This window comes from Canis lupus, chromosome X, assembly GCF_003254725.2.
Source record: "Canis lupus dingo isolate Sandy chromosome X, ASM325472v2, whole genome shotgun sequence".
Lineage (NCBI taxonomy): Eukaryota > Metazoa > Chordata > Mammalia > Carnivora > Canidae > Canis > Canis lupus.
Window position 1 is genome coordinate 30,990,677 of NC_064281.1, and position 20,002 is coordinate 31,010,678.

Below are 20,002 nucleotides of genomic sequence, written 5' to 3' on the forward strand. Positions count from 1 at the left end.
AGTAAACTTTTTGCTGTGGTTATTCTGGATTTATAATCATTCTTACAGGAAGCTAGTATGATCCTTGAAGGACTAAAAGAGAGGACATTTGAGTGACACCTGCACCATAAAAATTTTTGTCTATCAGTACTGGCTGGGGGACTGAAATCTTCATCAGAATATAATTTTTCAATTTGAGGTATTCCTCTGTTTGAATGACACCAACTAGGAAAGTAATTAGTGTAGCACATATCACAAAACTTTCCAAGATTTCCCTCTTCATTAGATAGCTCAGGGTTTCACAGTGATAGTCCTCATTTCCTTTTCTCTCTCTGTGTCACTGAGTTTCTGTATAAGTGTTAAATCTTATATTCTTTCAGTTCTGTTGAGAGGATAAGATGTGGGTGGAGAAATCATGAACCTCTGAATTTTGCATTCTGAATAATTACAGGGCTACTTTAGGTACAAACTCATTTTATGTAAATTGTCTGTGAAGATGTGAGTTATGAGAAAGCAAGTCTAGTATAATTTCCCACATACACGCAATTGGCAATTAGAGAAGGCAGAGAATGAATCTCTGCTCTGTGAATTCAGCACACAGTTTTAGAAAATATATATGTTTTTAGAGGAAAGAAGGTCTCACACTTAAAATCAAAGAGATAGTTAAGGGCTGAGATAAGTATATCAAATTATCTTGAGAATTACCAACGTTATCATCTACAACATCAGACATTCTCAAATGAAGCCCACAGTCATGCTTTGTGTTAAGCCTCTCTCACCACTCCCATCTTCTGCTCCTATCATCCCTGACTTTGGGACCAAGTGCTAGATCCAGTGGCAGTCAAGATTCAGTACTCAGTGACTGTCAGAATTTTAACCCATCATGAACACACTTTACCTCAATCATCCCTCCAAGTGGATCTCTCTGTGAATAGATTCTCACCCCCACTAGCTCTGAGCTCCCTCACATTTGGCTTTTTTCCCCTTCCTATTTGCCCTCTAGGATCCCTATATTTACATGTCTTCAGTGGTTTTTCGAGCTTCCTTTCCCTTCATAGTTTCTTCATATGATGAACATGGCTCTCTTTAGGGCACTGCTTCTTATGTAGCCTTTCCTTTGGATCTGGGTGTGGCTCTAGAGGTGATGTTTTCTGGAAGTCTTGCTCCCTGGGTGGATTTTTCTAGATGGTCTTTATCTGTTAAAAATGGCTGCTTCTTTGAACTTCATATTATAGGAGTTTACCATTTTCCCTTACTCAGAGTAGTAATCTCTGGACATTGCTACCAGCCAGTCTCATTGTATAGTCTATACTCTACTCCTCTAATTTTCTGAGTGATTTCAGTATTCATATGGAGATCCATCCAGAACCCTGGCCTCCCATTTCCTTGTCTTCAGGTTTCCATTGGTCCCTTCTTCCATTCCCCTCAGCTTCTTCCATTGGGAATCCACTTCCATCCATTCCAGTCAGATGAGGATGATGGTTTGGGAAATATATTTGACTTTAAAATATATATTTATATTATATGAAAAAAGCCTAGAACTTAAAGAATAAGATAGTAACCTAAAGATAATATAAATACCATTAAAATACATATGATAGTAAGTATTGATTTATATTAATATTCAAAGAAAAAAAACATAAACCAGAAGAGGAAACAAAGAAATGGGACAAAAATATAACTAGTTACTGATGATTAATAATGACAAATTCTAGGGGAAATAAAGTCAAGCAAAATTGTTTTAAGGACTGATATATGAAACCAGGTAGTATTTATACACGAAATATATCTTTATTCAATTTACTCCTTGACATCTGTGTATTGGTGTCATTGCAGAAATAGAATATCATGGGAATGAGTTGCTTGCTCTGATTTGTCAAAATAAATGAAACATTCATGAAAATAAAACAGGCTATAGTATTTTCTTGCTTCTATAATTCTGTTAGGAGAACAGTCTATTTTAAAAAGATTCTGTGACCAGAGATGGAATTCTCAGTGGTATGGCCAGTGTCTCAGTCTATTCAGGTGCTATAACAAGGTACCACAGACTGAGTAGTTTGTAAACAACAAAAATTTATTTATCACAGTTTTGGAGTCTGGAAGTCCAGGATCATGGCACCAGCATGGTAGAGGAAGGTCCTCTTCTGGATTATAGAATCTTTGACATGTGCTCACATGGTGGAAGGAGTTAGGGATTTCCAGCGGTCTCTTTTATAAGGCACTAATCCCAATCATGCGGGCTCCGCACTCATGGCTAAGGACCTCGTGAAGGCCCTACCTCCCAATACTATTATCTTTGGGGGTTAGGATTTTTACCTTTGATTGACTTCTCCCTCCTTTATTTTTAAGAAATAATTTATTGAGAGGAAATTTATATAACAAAATTAACCATTTTTAAAGTAAACAATTCAGTGGCATTTAGTGCCTTTACAGTATGGTATAACCATTCCTTCTGTCCCATTTCAAAACATTTCAAACACTACAAAGCACAACCCTTAACTTATTAAAGCAGTTTCTCCTCACCTCTCTTTCCACTAGCCACTGACAGCCACCAATCTGTATTCAATCTCTCTGGATCTATCTCTTCTGGATTATTTCATATGAAAGGAATTATACAATATGTGGCCATTTGCATGTGGGTTTTTTCACTTAGCACAATGTTTTGGGTTTTCATTTTTATTGTGGTAGAAAAAAACATGTAACATAAAATTTGACGACTATCTTAAGTGCTAAATTGTATCCATGTTGTGAAAGATCTCTAGAACTTTTTCATCTTGCAGATCTGAAACTCTATACCCATTTAAAAATACCTCCCTTTTGCCGTTTTCCTCCAAACCTGGGCAACCACCATTCTACTTTATGTTTCTATAAAATTGACTACTTTAGATGCCTCATATATGTGAGAGAGTAGTATTCGTCTTTTGGTGACTGAATTATTTCACTTAGCATAATGTCCTCAAAAGATCAGGGGCAGCCCGGGTGGCTCAGCGGTTTAGCGCCACCTTCAGCCCAGGGCCTGATCCTGGAGACCCGGGATCGAGTCCCGCGTCGGGCTTCCTGCATGGAGCCTGCTTCTCCCTCTGCCTGTGCCTCTGCCTCTCTCTCTCTCTCTCTCTCCCTCTCTGTGTCTCTCATGAATAAATAAATAAGACCTTAAAAGAAAAACAAGATCATTCACATAGCATATGACAGGATTTCCTTTATTCTTAAGCCAAAGCAATATTTATACTAGATTTTGTTTATCCATTCATCTGTCTATGGACATTTGTTTTGCATCTACCTCCCAGCTATTTTAAATAGTGCTATTATGGAAATGGATCTACAAATATCTCTTCAAGACCCTGCTTTCAGATCTTTTAAATATATACCTACAAGTGAGATTGATAGATTAAATGGTAACTCTATTTTTAATTTCTTAAAGAACCTCCATACTGTTTTCCATATGGCTAGCACTGTTTTACTCTCCCACCAATACTGTACAGTTGTTCCAGTTTCTCCACATTTACACCAACACTTACTATTTTCTGGATTTTTGATCACAGCCATGATAATGGGTGTGAGGTGATATCTTATTGTGATTTTGATTTGCATTCCTCTGATAATTAGTGTTATAAAGTATCTTTTCATATACTTGTTGGCCATCTGTATATCATCTTTGGGGAAATACCCACTCAAGTCCTTTGCCCTTTTTAAAATCAAATGATTATTTTCTTGTTGTTGAGCTATAGTTCTTTATATATTCTGGTCATCAGTCCTTTATCAAATGTATGGTTCGCAAATACTTTCATTTCACAGGTTGCCTTTTCACTCTGTTGATTGTTTACTTTGATGAACAGATATTTTGTGTTGGATATAGTCTCTTTCGTCTATTTTTCTTTTGTTGCCTGTACTTTCATGTCATATATAAGAAATAATTGCCAATTCTAATGTTATAAATTTTTCCCCTAGGTTTTCTTCTTCAAGTTTTATAGTTTTAGGTCTATGTTTAGGTTTTTAATCCATTTTGAGTCAATTTGGTGTGTGGAATGAGATAAGGGCCTGGTGCCCTTATAAAAAATTAATTGCCTGTAGATGTATGTCTTGTTTCTGGACACTCTATTCCAGTTGTCTACATGTTTACTCTTATGCCAGTATCATACTGTTTTGATTACTGTAGCTTTATAATAAGTTTTGAAATTGAGAAGTATGAGTTTTCCACCTTCATCCTTTTTCCAGGTTGTTTCGGCTATTTGGAGCCTTACTATTATGAATTAAATGGTTAGCCTATCCAGTTTTGCAAAAATGGCCATCGGAATTCTGATAGGGATTGCTATGAATTGTAGATTGTTTAGTACTGATATCTGAACAATACTAAATTTTTCAATCAATGAACATTGGATGTCTTTCCATTTTTGTAGAACTTCTTTTATTTCTTTCAACAATATTTTGCAGTTTTCATTGTACAAGTTTGTCAGAACTTGGACACATTTCTAGAAATTTTCTTCTTTTGGATTTTATTTTTAAAATTAATTTATTAGAGAGAAAATGAGAGAGAGAGTGAGCAAACATGTATGAACAGGGGGAGGGGCAGAGGGAAAAGGGGAGAAGTAGGCTTATGTGTTGAGTGTGGAGCCCCAGATGGGACTTGATCTGATGACTCTGAGATCATGACCTAAGCCAAAATCCAAAATCAGATGCCTAACTGACTGAGCCACCAAGGCACCTCTTGCATCTTATTTTATTTTATTTTATTTCTTTACATATTGAATTAAAATTTATTTCAAAAGGTAAAGTTTTATATATCCTTTGAAAAAATGAGAAGTCCAAAGTCTTAGAATTAAGTAATGAGCCTTCAACATTATAAAGCCATATATAACAGTAACTAAAGTAGTGGTAATGTTTTACCCTGATAAAAATGTCACAGAATTCGAATCACAACTTGGATCCTCAATGATTCAAGTGTCTTATCCTACACAATAAGGGTTTGGTCAGTTTTAAGATAAAATTCCTCCCGATATGCTGTCCTCAAGTCCTCTAATCTTGTGGTCCATCAGCTCACACAGTGGGATAGCTGGCTGCTGTGGCAATTCCACAGTGGTTGTTCTGGCCTTTGGCCGTTTTTACGTAGCCATTCCAGCCCCATTCTGGACCCCAACTGTTCTTGACAATCCAAAGTTTATTATTTGAATCTGTTCCTTCAAAGCCATAGCCAACCACACCATAACACCATGATCTAGATCTTTGCTGCTGCAGTCTGAATCAAAATAAATGCCTGATTTGTAGAACTGGAAAGACTGATGGCCTGCATCAATAACAATGGAGATGGGCCCTAGAGTTGCCACTGCCTTCATTAGGACCTTCTCCCGTTTAGGGATGTCCAAGAAGCCAGTGTCATTGCAGCAGAACACTCAGGCTTGTAGTTATAGGTATCTGTGTCCCTTCCAAGATACAGATAACATTCCTCTGAGTCCAGGCCTCCGTTGTCCTTAACATACTGGAAGGCGTTATCCATGAGGCCACCATTGCAGCCCTTGTTGCCTTGAGCCTGATAGCAGTCCACCAGGTTCTGCTCACTCAGTGGCACAAGTTTTTTTTTTTTTTTAATTCTTTTTTTTAATTTATTTTTTATTGGTGTTCAATTTGCCAACATATAGAATAACACCCAGTGCTCATCCCATCAAGTGCCCCCCTCAGTGCCCGTCACCCAGTCACCCCCACCCCCCGCCCACCTCCCTTTCTACCACCCATTGTTCGTTTCCCAGAGTTAGGAGTCTCTCATGTTCTGTCTCCCTTTCTGATATTTCCCACTCATTTTTTCTCCTTTCCCCTTTATTCCCTTTCACTATTTTTAATATTCCCCAAATGAATGAGACCATATAATGTTTGTCCTTCTCCGATTGACTTACTTCACTCAGCATAATATCCTCTGAGTCCATCCACATCAAAGTAAATGGTGGGTATTTGTCATTTCTAATGGCTGAGTAATATTCCATTGTATACATAGACCACATCTTCTTTATCCATTCATCTTTCAATGGACACCGAGGTTCCTTCTCAGTGGCACAAGTTTGCCTGTTTTCTGGAACATCTGTCCTTTGAGGTCACCAGTTGCACTAAAAGCCCAACAAGAACCACAGTGACCTTGATTCTTCACAGGAGTTACGTAGCCTTTCTCTCTCCAGTCCACAGATTTGGGGATCTCAGCAAAGAGAGGTTCTTGGAACACTTTCCCTTTCTTGTGCTTCTGGTTTTGAAAGCCATTCATCACCTGCCTGAATTCTTCATTGGTCATGTAACCAAAGGCATTCATTGCCATTGTGAAGCCATGTTTCCCTTGGCTATATTCCCGATTATGCAGTTCAATCATTTTCATATTCTTCTCCCACACTGCTCTCCTCCATCCTTCTTCATTCATGGCATATAATCTGTGCATTGCCTTCCACTGGTACCATTGTGCATTTAAGCTTTGATCAAGTTTTGGAGCTGCTGAGACTATTCCCTGCAAAGGGCAGTCAAGAAGAGTGAAGGATTCATGTTTCAAAAACGTGCGGCGTCCACAACTGTACAGGCGCACCCCACCAATCGCCGAGGCCCAGAAGTCTGTTGCATCTTATTTTAAATGAAACTGTCTACTTATTTTATTTTTCAGAATTAATTGATGGTGTGTAGGAACATTTGATTTTTGTTTGTTGACCTTGTATGTTGCAATTTTCCTAAATTCATTTATTAGCTCTAGCACTTTCTTTGGGATTCTTTGTGAATTTCTCTATGCAGGATCATTTCATTTATAAATAGATACAGTCCTAATGCTTTTTCCAGTCCAAATGCCTTGTATCCTACCCAAAGGTAAGGAATTAGCATTAACTTCTTTTCATTTCATTTGTTTTAAAAATTATAGAGAACACATATCACCTTCCCTAAATTTTTATTTTACCAGTTTGCAGTCAGCCTTTACCCCAGTTCCAGTTCATGACAAACACTGATCTCATTTTGTTTGTATAACTTTGCCTTTTCACTCATACATCATATTAAATGAAGTATTAAGATAGGTTGCCTTTTCAGCCTGGCTTCTCTTACTTAGAATAATGCATTTGATATTCATCCATATTATTATGTGGAACACTGGTACATTACATTTCATTGTTGAAAAGTATTCTTTTGTGTGGATTTACCAAAGTCTGTTGTCCATTCACTGTTTGGAGGGAATTTGAGTTGTTTTCAGGTTTTTGTAATTATGCATAAGACCACTATAAATATTTACATGCAAGTGTTTATTTCTCTTTGGTAACCTAGAATTAGGAATTGTGGGCCTTATGTTCAGTCCATATCTAATTTTCTAAGAAAGTGGAAAACTATTTTCCATAATTACTATGAAATTGTGCATCCTATCAACAATGTATAAATGGTTGAGGTGCTCACATCTTTATCACATCTTGGTAATGCCATTTTCGTTTAAGCCATTGTGATAGGTATAAAGTATTCTCTCCTGTGAATCAATTTACATATCCCTAATGTGTGATGATATTAAACATTTTTTTCTTGTGGTAATGTGTCATATGTATATTTTCTCAGTTGTTTTTTCATATCTTTTACTTAGTTTTTCATTAGAAACTTTGCTTTTTACTGATCCCTGTGTGTTCTTTTAAATATTTTGGATATAAGTTGGATTTTTTTTTATCAAAAATGTCTTTTTGGCTTCTATTTATTAAGCATTATATTTAACAGAAAAGATATTTTTAACTTTGACAAAATATAATTTAATCATTTTTTCTTTTGTGGATGATTTAGTAGTGTATTTAAGAAATCTTTGCCAGGATCCCTGGGTGGCGCAGCGGTTTAGCGCCTGCCCTTGGCCCAGGGCGCGATCCTGGAGACCCGGGATCGAATCCCACATCGGGCTCCCGGTGCATGGAGCTTGCTTCTCCCTCTGCCTATGTCTCTGCCTCTCTCTCTCTCTCTCTGTGACTATCATAAAAAAAAAAAAAAAAAAAAATTTTAAAAGAAATCTTTGCCTAACCAATGATTACAAAGATTTTTCACCTAAATGGTTTATAGTTTTAGGTTTTATATTTAGGTCTTTGGACCATTTTGAATCAATAGGAACTATTTTAAAATTTGTTTTTATTTTTAAGAATTATTTTTAAACTCATGAAAAATAAAACAGGTCTTGGTTTTTTTGAAAAAAAAAAAAGTACTTTAACCATCACAAGATAATTTTCTTTTTGAAAATGTCTTTTTTTAAACTGCTGTTTTGCTAGATCCATAGTATTTCATTAGATCTCCAGAACTTATTCATCTTGTATAATTGAAACTTTGTACCTCTTGACCAACATCTCCCCAATCTCCCTCTCTAGTCCCTAGTAACCACCATTCTGTTTTCTGCTTCTATGAGTTGACAATTTTAGATTCTACAAAGAGATCATATATCATTTGACTTTCTGTGTCAGATTTAATTCACTTAGCATAATGTCCTGCAGGCTCATCCATATTGTTGCAAATGGCAAAATTTCCTTCTATTTGTAAAGCTGAAAGATACTCCATTGTATGCATATACCACATTTTCTTTAACCATTTATCCTTTGATGGACTTTTAGGTTATTTCCATGTCTTGACTATTGTAAATAATGCTGCAGTGAACATAGGAGTGAAGGAATATCTTCAAAATCCTGATTTCAGTTCCTTTGGGTAAATACCCAGGGGTGAGATTGCTGGGTCATATAGTAATTCTGGTAACAATACTACATTTTACACTTGAAATTTATTAAGAGGGTAGATTCTATGTGTTCTCACAATGAGGTGAGGGGTAACTATGCGAGATGATGGATATGTTAATTAGCTTGATTATGGTGTTACTTCATTTGATATGTGTACCGAATCTTCATGTTGTACATTTTATATTCAATAAAAATAGTATCACAAATTTCTTATAGCAAAAACAATCACAGGTGTAATGTATTTCTTTTTTGTCTGTCAGGTGGCAACATATGACTTTAGCATTCAAGTTCAAATTAATTTCTTCAAGGCTTCAGAACTTTACACTCAGTATTGTTCGTCAAATTCTCCTATGATTCCAAAGAAAACACCACTTATTCGACCGTGTTATGTTCAAGCTACTGGTATGTAATGTGAAGCATTCACTTGGTGTGCATATGCCAAATATTTATCCTTAAGCAGCTAAAAGTTTAAAAATTCAGAATATGATTATTTACTTTTTAAAAATAGAAGTATTAGAAAGTAAAACTCTGATATGATTCCTGTGTGTGTGACTTAAATAGTACCTGTGAGAATGAATTTTGAGAAATAGTGTAACCAAATCCATGTGAAGTTCACTCCTTATTGAGTTACAGAAAGTGCACCAGGTGAAGTTGTTGCACAAGAAAACTTTATTAAGGAGATCATGGGCAAAACTTTATTAAGGAGATCACTTCCAAAGCTGTGACTCCCTAACATCAGATGAAGGGATACCTTTTGCTTAGAGTTAGATGAATATTTATGTATTTATGTATGTATGTATTTATTTATTTATGTGCATTTTTTTGAGAGAGTGTGAATAGTGGGGGAGGCCAGAGGGAGAATCTTAAACAGGTTCCTTGCTCAGCAGGGAGCCCAATGCAGGGCTCGGTATCATGACCTTGAGTTCATGATCTGAGCCAGGGTTAAGAGTTAGTCACTTAACTGACTGAGCCACCCAGGTGCCCCTAGGATGAATATTTATATAGGGAAACATTCTCATAGTATGTAGAGGTGGCCATAAAGTCACAGATGAGCCTTAAGGAAACATATCTATAAATGAACTGTATGTTATATAAATGAGGCTGAAGCTCCTCCTTAGGTGGAGATTTTAGTATTATAATGAGGCAAAGGTAATGGTATATCATTCCAGAGGTTACTCCATGGTCTCTCTGCACAGGTGTGAGTTGGGGGTTTAGCTCAAAATGTCGGGGTAGCCTGGGATGGGTGGGAGGTCTTGTCAGGTGGTCACCATCACCTGCAGGGTGGTTTCCAGTTTCATTTGCCTGAGTTAAGAGGTAAGCTGTAAAGAAGAGCTTAAGGAAGAATGTAAGACAAAATTTAATGAGTTCAAGCAGGTGGGCAGTAAAGGTCAGGTCTTGGAGTCTATCTAACTGGTGACAGTACCCTGTATATAATCTCAGATCAATGACTCTTGCTTAAAAACATAGGTTATAATTAAAAACAAAGGTCAGTTTAGTTATTTATTGTGTGGGTAGCTTTAAATGATTAAATCAAAATATAAATTATTAAAATAAAGTACATTAAATATATAATGAAATGATGAAAATTTTGTTTAAAAAAATTTCTCCCCAAAGGAATGGGTTACTAAAGAACTAAGTACACGTAAAGAAGGGTAAGTAAAAACAGACAAAAGAAGGGTAAATATATTAAATTTTTGAGTGTTTTTTACTCATTTTCTCCAGATATTCAAATCTAAAACCAATGCAATCTGTGAACCCTACTTTTGATAATCTTTGGTTTTGTGTTTTATTATGTTTAAGTATTTTTCATGAAAAGTTTATGCTATATTATGCGGTATTTTGTTTTTATAATTCTGACATTAAGTTGTTCTTAGTAATAAAAGAGTGCTCAGTTGATAACTGCACTTGGCACCTAGTAAGAGAGGCTTCATTAATATAGCATATACAATATACAGACTTATTTCCCTCCTGTTTAAAATATAGAATTAAGAATTCTGAAGCTTATAGGGAGGCTCCATGGAGTTTTCTCCCTTGTTTTAAGATATCTGTTTAGGGAAAAAAATCATTGTCTAATTTTGTTTTCTGAATGAGGCAAATTACTTACATGAAAAATAAAATTTACCTACTTGACAAATAAAAATTAATGTATTGTCATTATGAAAAATTGGAAAATGTTAGAAACACAGATATGACATCTGGAATGTAAATATGTAGAACATACTATTAATATCTTGGTACCGTATTATTTTGTTCTATGCCATTATTTATTTTTAGCATAGTTTTGATCTTATTGCCTGTGTTCAGTTGAAATCTCTTCACTCTAAAAAATAAAAAAGAAATCTCTTCACTCTATAGAAACTTTTACTTGGATGTTATAGACTCTTAATTGTATAAATTAACACTGATAACTATTATAGAATATTTCATCCAGTGTCTCTTATAGATTATTTACGCATTTAGGTTGTTTCTTTTATTTTCTTATTCATATAGATCTTGTGCTAGTGAACATTTTTGTGTATAATACTTTTTACCTGTTTAGATTTCTTTTCAAAGTGAGATTCTCTGAATTGGCTGCTTTCCTTCTGAAGCATATATATGTCAGCAACACTTAGGTGGCTCAGCCATTAAGCATCCAACTCTTGATTTCTGCTCAGGATCATGGAGCCTGCTTAAGGTTCTCTCTCTTTCCCTCTGCCTCTCCACCCTTCCTCCAGTGAGCACACACTCAGGCTTTCTCTCTCTCAAAAAAGAAAAAGTAGATACATGTTAAAGCTCTAGATATGTTTTGCAAAATGGCTTTTGTAAAGATTTATGCTGTTTTACCTCTCCTTCAGTATAAACTCTAACCAGCATTGAATTAAAGAAATTGGATCTTTTTCTATGTGATTAAAAGTACATCATTTCAATTTTCATTTAAATTTCTTTAATTACTTATGAGGATTAAAATTTTCTATCTTTGCTATTAATAATATATTTCATATGTAAATTATTCATGAACTTTACCTTTATCATTGTGGTGATGTATTTGTGTGATAGATGTCAGTGATTTCCTCATCTATATTAATTTTTTTCATTTTTACTGTGAATTTTTTCTAAGATTCATTGTTTGCCTTTTGTTGTGTTTTTCAATAGATTCTTTTAGCAATTTTATAGTGAAATTTAGCTATCATTTCCTCTGTGATTTCTAACATTGTTTAAAGATTAGAACATCTACCCATCTTCAGATTTGGTATATATGTAATTCTGTTTTTTTTTTTCTATTTTTAATGTTTTAAAATTCATTTAACAATTTCTATACTTAATTTGTAAAACATATATATATATATTGCTGTATTTCCAAAAAGGATTGGAATGTCAAAGCAAATTGGTTATATTATATAACTTGTGAACCCCAAAGGTTACTACTGATTCAAATGATATGATACAAATATAATCAGGCAGAGATGTAACATTTCTTCCTATAGAAGTTGGTATCTATCAGATGCAGCTTCCAGATTGTCCTTTTCTCCCTCCTTAAGATGCTTTTTGCTTTTGAATTAACATATGACTTTTGAATATCATTTGTAGAAACCTTGTTCCCAAAGGAAGCTGGGTTGGTTTTTTTTTTTTTTTTTTTTTTTTTTTTTTTTTTTAGCTTCCTGTTTTTGTACTCTTGATAGAGGAAATGTCTACATGAGCAATTCTCATTCTCCTACCCTCAATGTCTCATAAATCCATAAATTCCAGATATTTTTGATTGGCCATTGGACAGGTAATATATGTTGAGGTGGTTTTTATTCATTTTATTATTATTTTTTTGAATAGTCCACTAGTCAATTCCATTTTTATGTCTGCAAGGAAGCTTAGTCAATAGTCTATTATCCCCTGAGCTACCCCCTCAATAGAAGGATGATTACTATAGGAGGGTCACAAACTTGCTGTTATCTCTTTACTCTCAAATTACATGTATTCATTTTAAAATCAAAATAGTGCTAAACCAGAATTGCAATCCATTATCTTCTTCTCAAGGCTTATCCTGCACCCCAGAGACAGTAACTTTTTTTTCATTAATTATCTAATGAAAACACTTATTTAATGACAAGCATCTTCACTCACTTGAAACACTAACTCCTGTTACCATTTTGTAATGTAATTATAGTCTAAATTTCAATTAAAATTTTTATCAGAAATGTAATTGTTATGATGATATGTTGTTGTTAAGCCAAGTAGTGTAACTGCATAATTATTTTATTTACTTTCTTTCAACTTTTTGTTTATCCCTACAGTTACTAAGTGCTCAATTGTCCTTAGATATTTGACTAAATCCTCTCATGCCAAGAGCTCTATATTATGTTTGTCTGGACAATGTTCCATATAGTCTAGTCTGTCACATAATATGTCATGTCTACTTATTCTCTTGAAGCAACCTTCCTAGAACACAACAACCTCCTGCTTCAACATGGACTAGATACTTTCCCTGTGGCAGAACTTTTGTCTAAGATTTCCTTTCACTATAATTGTGGGGATTTAAAATAAAAAAAAAGGGGGGGGGGCAGCCCAGGTAGCTCAGCGGTTTAGCGCCGCCTTCTGCCCAGGGCCTGATCCTGGAGACCAGAGATCAAGTTCCACATCGAGCTCCCTGCATGGGGCCTGCTTCTCCCTCTGCCTGTGTCTCTGCCTCTCTCTCTCTCTCTCTCTCTCTCTTTCTCTCTCTCTCTAATGAATAAAGAAATAAAATCTTTAAAAATAAATAAATAAAATAAAATCTTTTTTAAAAATTAAAAAAATTAAAGAAAAACCCTTATCTGTCTTGAATCTCCTGTTTTTTCAATCCCTTGCCTTCCTATTTCTTGGTTTACTTCACTGTTTAGATAGATTACATCTTCCAGGAGCTTATAAAGAAAGAGTGTAAGGGAGCTAATTTTTGAGAATTTCCATGTCTGAAAATATCTTTGCTTTTCCTTCTACATTTAAATGATAATTTGATTTCATATAAAATACTAGTTTGAAAATAATTTTTCCTCAAAATTATCATTATCTTCTAATTTCCACTATGGCATTTAAAGTCTGATGCCATTCTTCTTCTTCTCTATCCATTATATGACCTAGTGTTTCCCCTTGAGAAGCTTTTAGAAGCTACTTTTTATCCCTGGTATTCCATTATTTCACACTGATAACCTTAGTATGAATCTTTGGTCTTATGTTCTTGTGGACCTTTTGCAATCTGGATATTCATGTCCTCCAGTTCTATAAAGGTTTCATAGATTATTTCATTGAAAAGTTGTTCCCACCATTTTCTATATTTCTTTCTTTAAGACTTTATTGGCTATATTTTGTACTTCTTAGATTATGTTATATATTTTAATTATCTTATATCTTCTCTCTTATTGTCCTTTTTCTTATCTTTTTTGTTGTACTTAGGATATTTTTCTGACTTCATTATGTCTTAAGAAATTATTTTGGCAATTTTAAACTAATGGGAGTTAACTTTTTTCTGATTATTTCTTTACTTACAGAATTCTGAAAAATAAAAACAACATTCTTTATCTCTACTTTTATTATGATGATTTCTTTGAAATTTTCTGCTGTTGACTACATTGTCTCAATTTTTGCTAAGTTATTTCTCCTTCATGTTGCAGAGTTCCTTAAATGTCTGTTGATTTTTGCCTATTCTCTCATGATTATTAGTGCGTCCCACAATGCTGGCTTCATTACCAACAATTATATCACTTTCTGACAATCTGGATCTCAGTGAATATTTAAGGAGATCAAAGGCTATAAGACTTTAATCTTGAGCAGTTCAGTTTTTCCAGAAAATACTTCTTCAAATTAAAAGGATGATAGGATCATATATCAACAACAATATGCATGCACATTTGATGACCTAGACAAAATGGAGCAATTTCTTGAAAGGCACAATCTGCCAAAACTCACACAAGAAGAAATAGACAGTCTGGATAGGCCTCAATCTATTAAACAAATTGAATTAATACTTAGTAACCTTCAAAAACAGAAAGCACCAGGCCCAGATGGGTGGACTCTTGATAGATAATAGATGATAGATAGATAGGTAAATGCTTGATAGCATTTAGAGAAGAAATCTTACCAGTTCTCTATTATCAATTCTCTACAATCTCTTTCAGAAGATAGAAACACAAAGAATGCTTTCTAACTCATTTTGAGGTCAATATTACCCTAGTACCAAACCAGACAAAGGCATTACAAGAATAGAAGACAGCAAACCAATATCCCTTATCAGCATAGATACAAAAGTCCTTAACAGGGGATCCCTGGGTGGCTCAGCAGTTTAGCCCCTGCCTTCAGCCCAGGGTGTGATCCTGGAGTCCCAGGATCAAGCCCCACATCTGGCTCCCAGCATGGAACCTGCTTCTACCTCTGCCTGTGTCTCTGCCTCTCTCTCTCTATGTCTCTCATGAACAAATAAATAAAATCTTTTTTTTAAAAAAAGTCCTTAACAAAATATTAGCAAATTAAATCCAACAATGTATAACAAGAATTATGCACCATGACCAAGTGAGATTTATCTCATGTATGCAAGGTTGGTTCACATTCAGAAATCAGTTAGTGTATTTCATTATATGACTAGGATAGAGAAAAAATAGCACATAATTATATCAATAGATTCAGGAGGAAAAAACATTTTATAAAATCTAATACCCATTCATGAAAACAACTTAGTAAATGAGGGCTGGTTAGAACTTTCTCAGCTTGATAAAAAAAAATATCTGCAAACACCCACAGCTATCATAATTCTTAATGATGAGAAACTCAAAGCTTTCTCATTAAAATCAGGAACCAGACTAGGTTGTCCCTTCTCACCACGTTTCAACATTGTACTAGAAGTCCTAGCTAATGCAGTAGGACATGAAAAGGAATCAAAAGACACGCAGCTTGGGAAGGAAGAACTACAACTCTGCATTCATTGATGACATGATTGTTTATGTAGAAAATCTGAAAGAATCAGTTAAAAACAATTCTGGAACAAATAAGTTAATATAACAAGGTTGCAGGATACAAACAATGTACAAAAGTCAATTGCTTTCCTATATACAAGCAATCAACAAATGGGATTTGAAATTAAATACAAAATAGCATTTATATTAGCACCCAACAAAAATGAAATACTTAGGCATAAATAACACAAGGTATTTACAAGGTTTATACAAGAAAAATTATCAAATGATGACATTTATCTGATGAAAGGTATAAAAGAATGAAATAAATGGGAGTGATATTCCATGTTTATGCATAGAAAGTCTCAATATTGTTAAGATGGCACTTCCTCCCAACTTGATCCAGAGATTCAGTGCAATCTCAAAGTCCCAGCAAGTTATTTTGTGGGTATTACCAGATTTATTAAAACTTTATATGGAGGGCAGCCCGCCGTGGCACAGCGGTTTTAGTGCTGCCAGCAGCCTGGGGCGTGATCCTGGAGACCCTGGATCAAGTCCCATGTCAGGCTCTCTGTATGATGCCTGCTTCTCCCTCTGCCTGTGTCTCTGCCTCTCTCTCTCTCTCTCTCTGTCTCTATGAATAAATAAGTAAAATCTTTAAAAAATAACTTTATATGGAAAGGAAAAAGACCCACAATAGCCAACACACTACTGAAGAAGAATAAAATTGGAGGACTGACACTATTCAACTTTAAGACTTTCTACGAAGCTGCAGTGATCACAAGACTTTGGTATTGGCAAAAATATTGACCAGTAGGTTAGTGGAATAGAAAGGAGAGCCCAGAAATAGACTAACAAAAATGTAGTCAACTGATCTTTGACATACAAGTAGAGGCAAATACAGCTCAGAAAAGATAGTCTTTCTAAAAAAAATAGTGCTGAACAACTGTACATCACAAGCAAAAAGAACAAAACAAAACAAAACAAAACAAAAAACAAAAAGAATCTAGATACAGGCTTTACACCCTTCACAAAAATTAACTTAAAATGTATCACAGACCTAAATGTAAAATGCAAAATTACAAAACTTTTAGGAGATAATAAAACAAAAAATCTACATGACCTTAAGTTTGGCAATGACATTTTAGATACAGCAACAGAGGCAAGATCTGTGAAGGAAGAATTGAAAGCTGGAGTTCACTAAAATTAAAAATTTCTGCTCTGCAAAAACACTGCCAAAAGGCCAAAAAGACAAACCACTGACTGGGACAAAATATTTGCAAAAGACATGTTTCTTTTCACTTCTGTACTTCTTTATTGGTCAAACTCTATTATAGTGATCATTTTAACTATGTTTACTTTATTCTCAGCTCAATATTTAGTATATTTATACTCTTACTATCACGAGTGATCTTTATATTGTACTTGTAATTAATTACCGTTAATATACAAAATTAGAATTTTATAGATGTGATAAACCATCATATTCTATAAATGTCTTAAAGTATGACTTTGTTTTCTCTCTGGGTACATAAAAATAAAAAAAATTCTTTATTGTTTTGTGTTGAAAAGTATAATTGTCTATAACCTAATATCTCTTAATATTTTACCAGTATATTTACTTTCTTCTCATAGTATTGCAAGCACCATTGAGATTATCCAGCACTGATTTTATATTTGAAATCCCATTGCATGCTTTGGATCCTAATAATAAGGTCACAAAAACTGAGGTATGTATAGAGAATTATTGCAGCTTACAACTTTTTTTCATATGGCTTGTGGTTTATTGAATTGATTATTATGAAGCATGTGTTATAAGAATACTTTCATTTTTAGAAAACTTGCATATATATCCTATTTCTCAGAAGTAATTATCAAGTATACAAATACATATAAAACCATATATATATATATATATATATATATATATATTTAATAGGACTATTCAAAATATTTTAAATAGAATTAAGTTACTAGTCTCTCCTTATATAAATGGAAGCCAGGATTAAATTAATGTGAAACATGTTCCATACAAGTAAGGAAATGTGGTGAAAGGTAATAATAAAAATTGGAAAAGTCCAGGTATATAATAAAGTGACTTCTATGACAATCTACTTTTTTCTTACTATATATCTCTGTGTGTCTCCTAATAATGAATCCATCTAGAACGAAAAAAGAGACATGCATAAGAAGGAAGCTCATGCATATATAGTAGAAATTTGTATTTGTAGTACTCCTTTATTATATATATTGCCTTTCCAACAATTAATTTTGAACTCTGTAGCTTTGAAGAAAAATTATATGGAGAAAATATTTAACATTGCATGTGTCAAATAATAGCACAGTACTATATGAAATTAGAGAAGAATAAAGGATCTCTTCTGAAATTAAAATGTGACTGTTGCAAGTATTAATTATCAGTAAGATTTCTAATTCTACCATAACTTCAAGGATGCAAAAGACTTTGTATGTGGGGCTAGAAAGGAAGCTTTAGTGAACTGAATTGGATTGAATTCCAAAGGAAAAGCAATCCCTTTATAAATGTGAGCTTATTTTATATAATTAAAATTTTGTTCAATTGGCATGATAAAAGAGGATCTAGACAAGAGCCTTCTCTCTTGAGTGGCAAAAGAGTCACATTGGCCCCATGGAGAAAGAAATGTGACTCTAATGAACTGCTTGAATTTGCCATGAATGTTATTTACATAGTCATAATCAAATATATAATACAGAGAAGTCTTAATATGTTATGGAGCAGAATTAAAACTTGATCATAAATAGTGTATTGCATGTAAAATGGCAAGTGTGTGATATGTGCAACGTGTATATGAAGATTAAATTGATAGAACAGTTGGGAATGGAAGAAGAAAGAGGAGTGAAACTCATTTTACATAGTGGGTAAGTAAAGGGAATTGTTTAGACTTGACAGAAGAACTCGAATTTTAAATATATCGCTTATTGTTACCAGGTAACTAATGAAAGAATTAATATAAATATCCAAAATTGGGAGATTGAAGGAGGAGTGAAGATTTATATGAACTAAATCCTCATCTTTACTAGTGGGCACTGAGACAATATCTGGGTCTGATAAATCACAAAATAGCTGTGTGATAGGGGAGTGGCCCTCAAAGTTATCCAATTCCAATCCCTAGAATGTGCGAGTATCTTTTCTCTTATATTGCAGAAGATCCTTTGCTGATGTGTAATGTGATGGAGATGAAGGACTCTGAGCAAGGGAGATTATGCTGGGTTATCTGGGTGATCCCAGTTGAATCACATGAGTGGTTAAAATCAGAGAAGTTTTCCTGGCTGTACTCAGAGGGAAATGTGATGACAGACGAAGGGTAGAGAAATTAATGTTACTGGATTTGAAGATAGTGGAAGGAGGCCATCTGCCAAAGAATTTGTTTGCCCCCTAGAAACTGGGAATGGCGAGGAAACAGTCTTCCTTAGAGCCCTCCAAAAGTATCATAGTTCCTTCTAACACCTTGATCTTAGCCTAGCAACATGCCTGTTGAACTTCTAGCCTACAATACTGTAATTTAATAAATTTGTATTGATTTAAACCACTAAGTTGGTGGTAATTTGTTATAGCAGCAATACAAAAAACCCTAAAGTATACACATTGATACACATTGATACAATTGATGCATATCAATACACATTGATATGTTGTATTTAGAATAAGGCTAAAAAAATAGAATAAGGCTGTAACTATTAGAGAAAATCCAAAATTTAGCTGAAATTTGTTGCTTCTTAAAAGCAGAACTATTGATAAGGAGGAGTTGAGTGGGACAACTGTTTTTTCTTTTCTTTTTTTTTTTAATTTTTTTATTTATTTATGATAGTCACAGAGAGAGAGAGAGAGAGGCAGAGACACAGGCAGAGGGAGAAGCAGGTTCCATGCACCGGGAGCCCGACGTGGGATTCGATCCTGGGTCTCCAGGATCACGCCCTGGGCCAAAGGCAGGCGCCAAACCGCTGTGCCACCCAGGGATCCCTGTTTTTTTCTTTTTAATTTGTTTGGGACAACTGTTTTTTATAAGCATTTTTGAATTATTTGTGTAAATGGACATGTATCATTTTGATAAAATTATTCATAAAAAATAACACAATACTACACATACTAAACAATGTTTCTTTATGGATGACTGTATTAGTTCCATTCTTGGGATAGGATTGTAAAGTGGATAGTATTTTGATTTACCTACCATTCCCTCATTTCAGAATGAGAAAAATGAAGCATTCAAATGACTAGTACAATTTCATGTCTGCCTTGTGTTTTAAAAGATGTTGTTTTCTTTATAACGTGCAAATATTAGACCTAAATAGATGTTTAAGTACTGAGAGGCATTGGAAATAAAATTGCCTAATTTTTAAATCCTGGATATTTTAAATCAACCATACTTTAGAAAAAGATGAAGTACATCATTTTGT

General features: G+C 34.3%; 1 protein-coding gene and 1 pseudogene across 5 annotated transcripts in view; one reads left to right on the forward strand and one right to left on the reverse strand.

Moving 5' to 3' along the window:
- Positions 1-20,002, forward strand: part of CFAP47 (cilia and flagella associated protein 47) — a 509,395-nt gene that overhangs the window by 91,475 nt on the left and 397,918 nt on the right. For all 5 annotated transcript variants that reach the window (XR_003133488.3, XR_003133486.3, XM_025439582.3 and 2 more), the window contains exons 22-23: positions 8,933-9,074; positions 17,201-17,295. Coding sequence is in view for 3 of the 5 variants with exons in the window: in XM_025439582.3 (XP_025295367.3) it covers positions 8,933-9,074; positions 17,201-17,295 (237 nt within the window). In the remaining 2 variants the exon portion in view is untranslated. The remainder of the gene's footprint in view (positions 1-8,932; positions 9,075-17,200; positions 17,296-20,002) is intronic.
- Positions 4,790-6,498, reverse strand: LOC112654976 (procathepsin L-like; annotated as a pseudogene).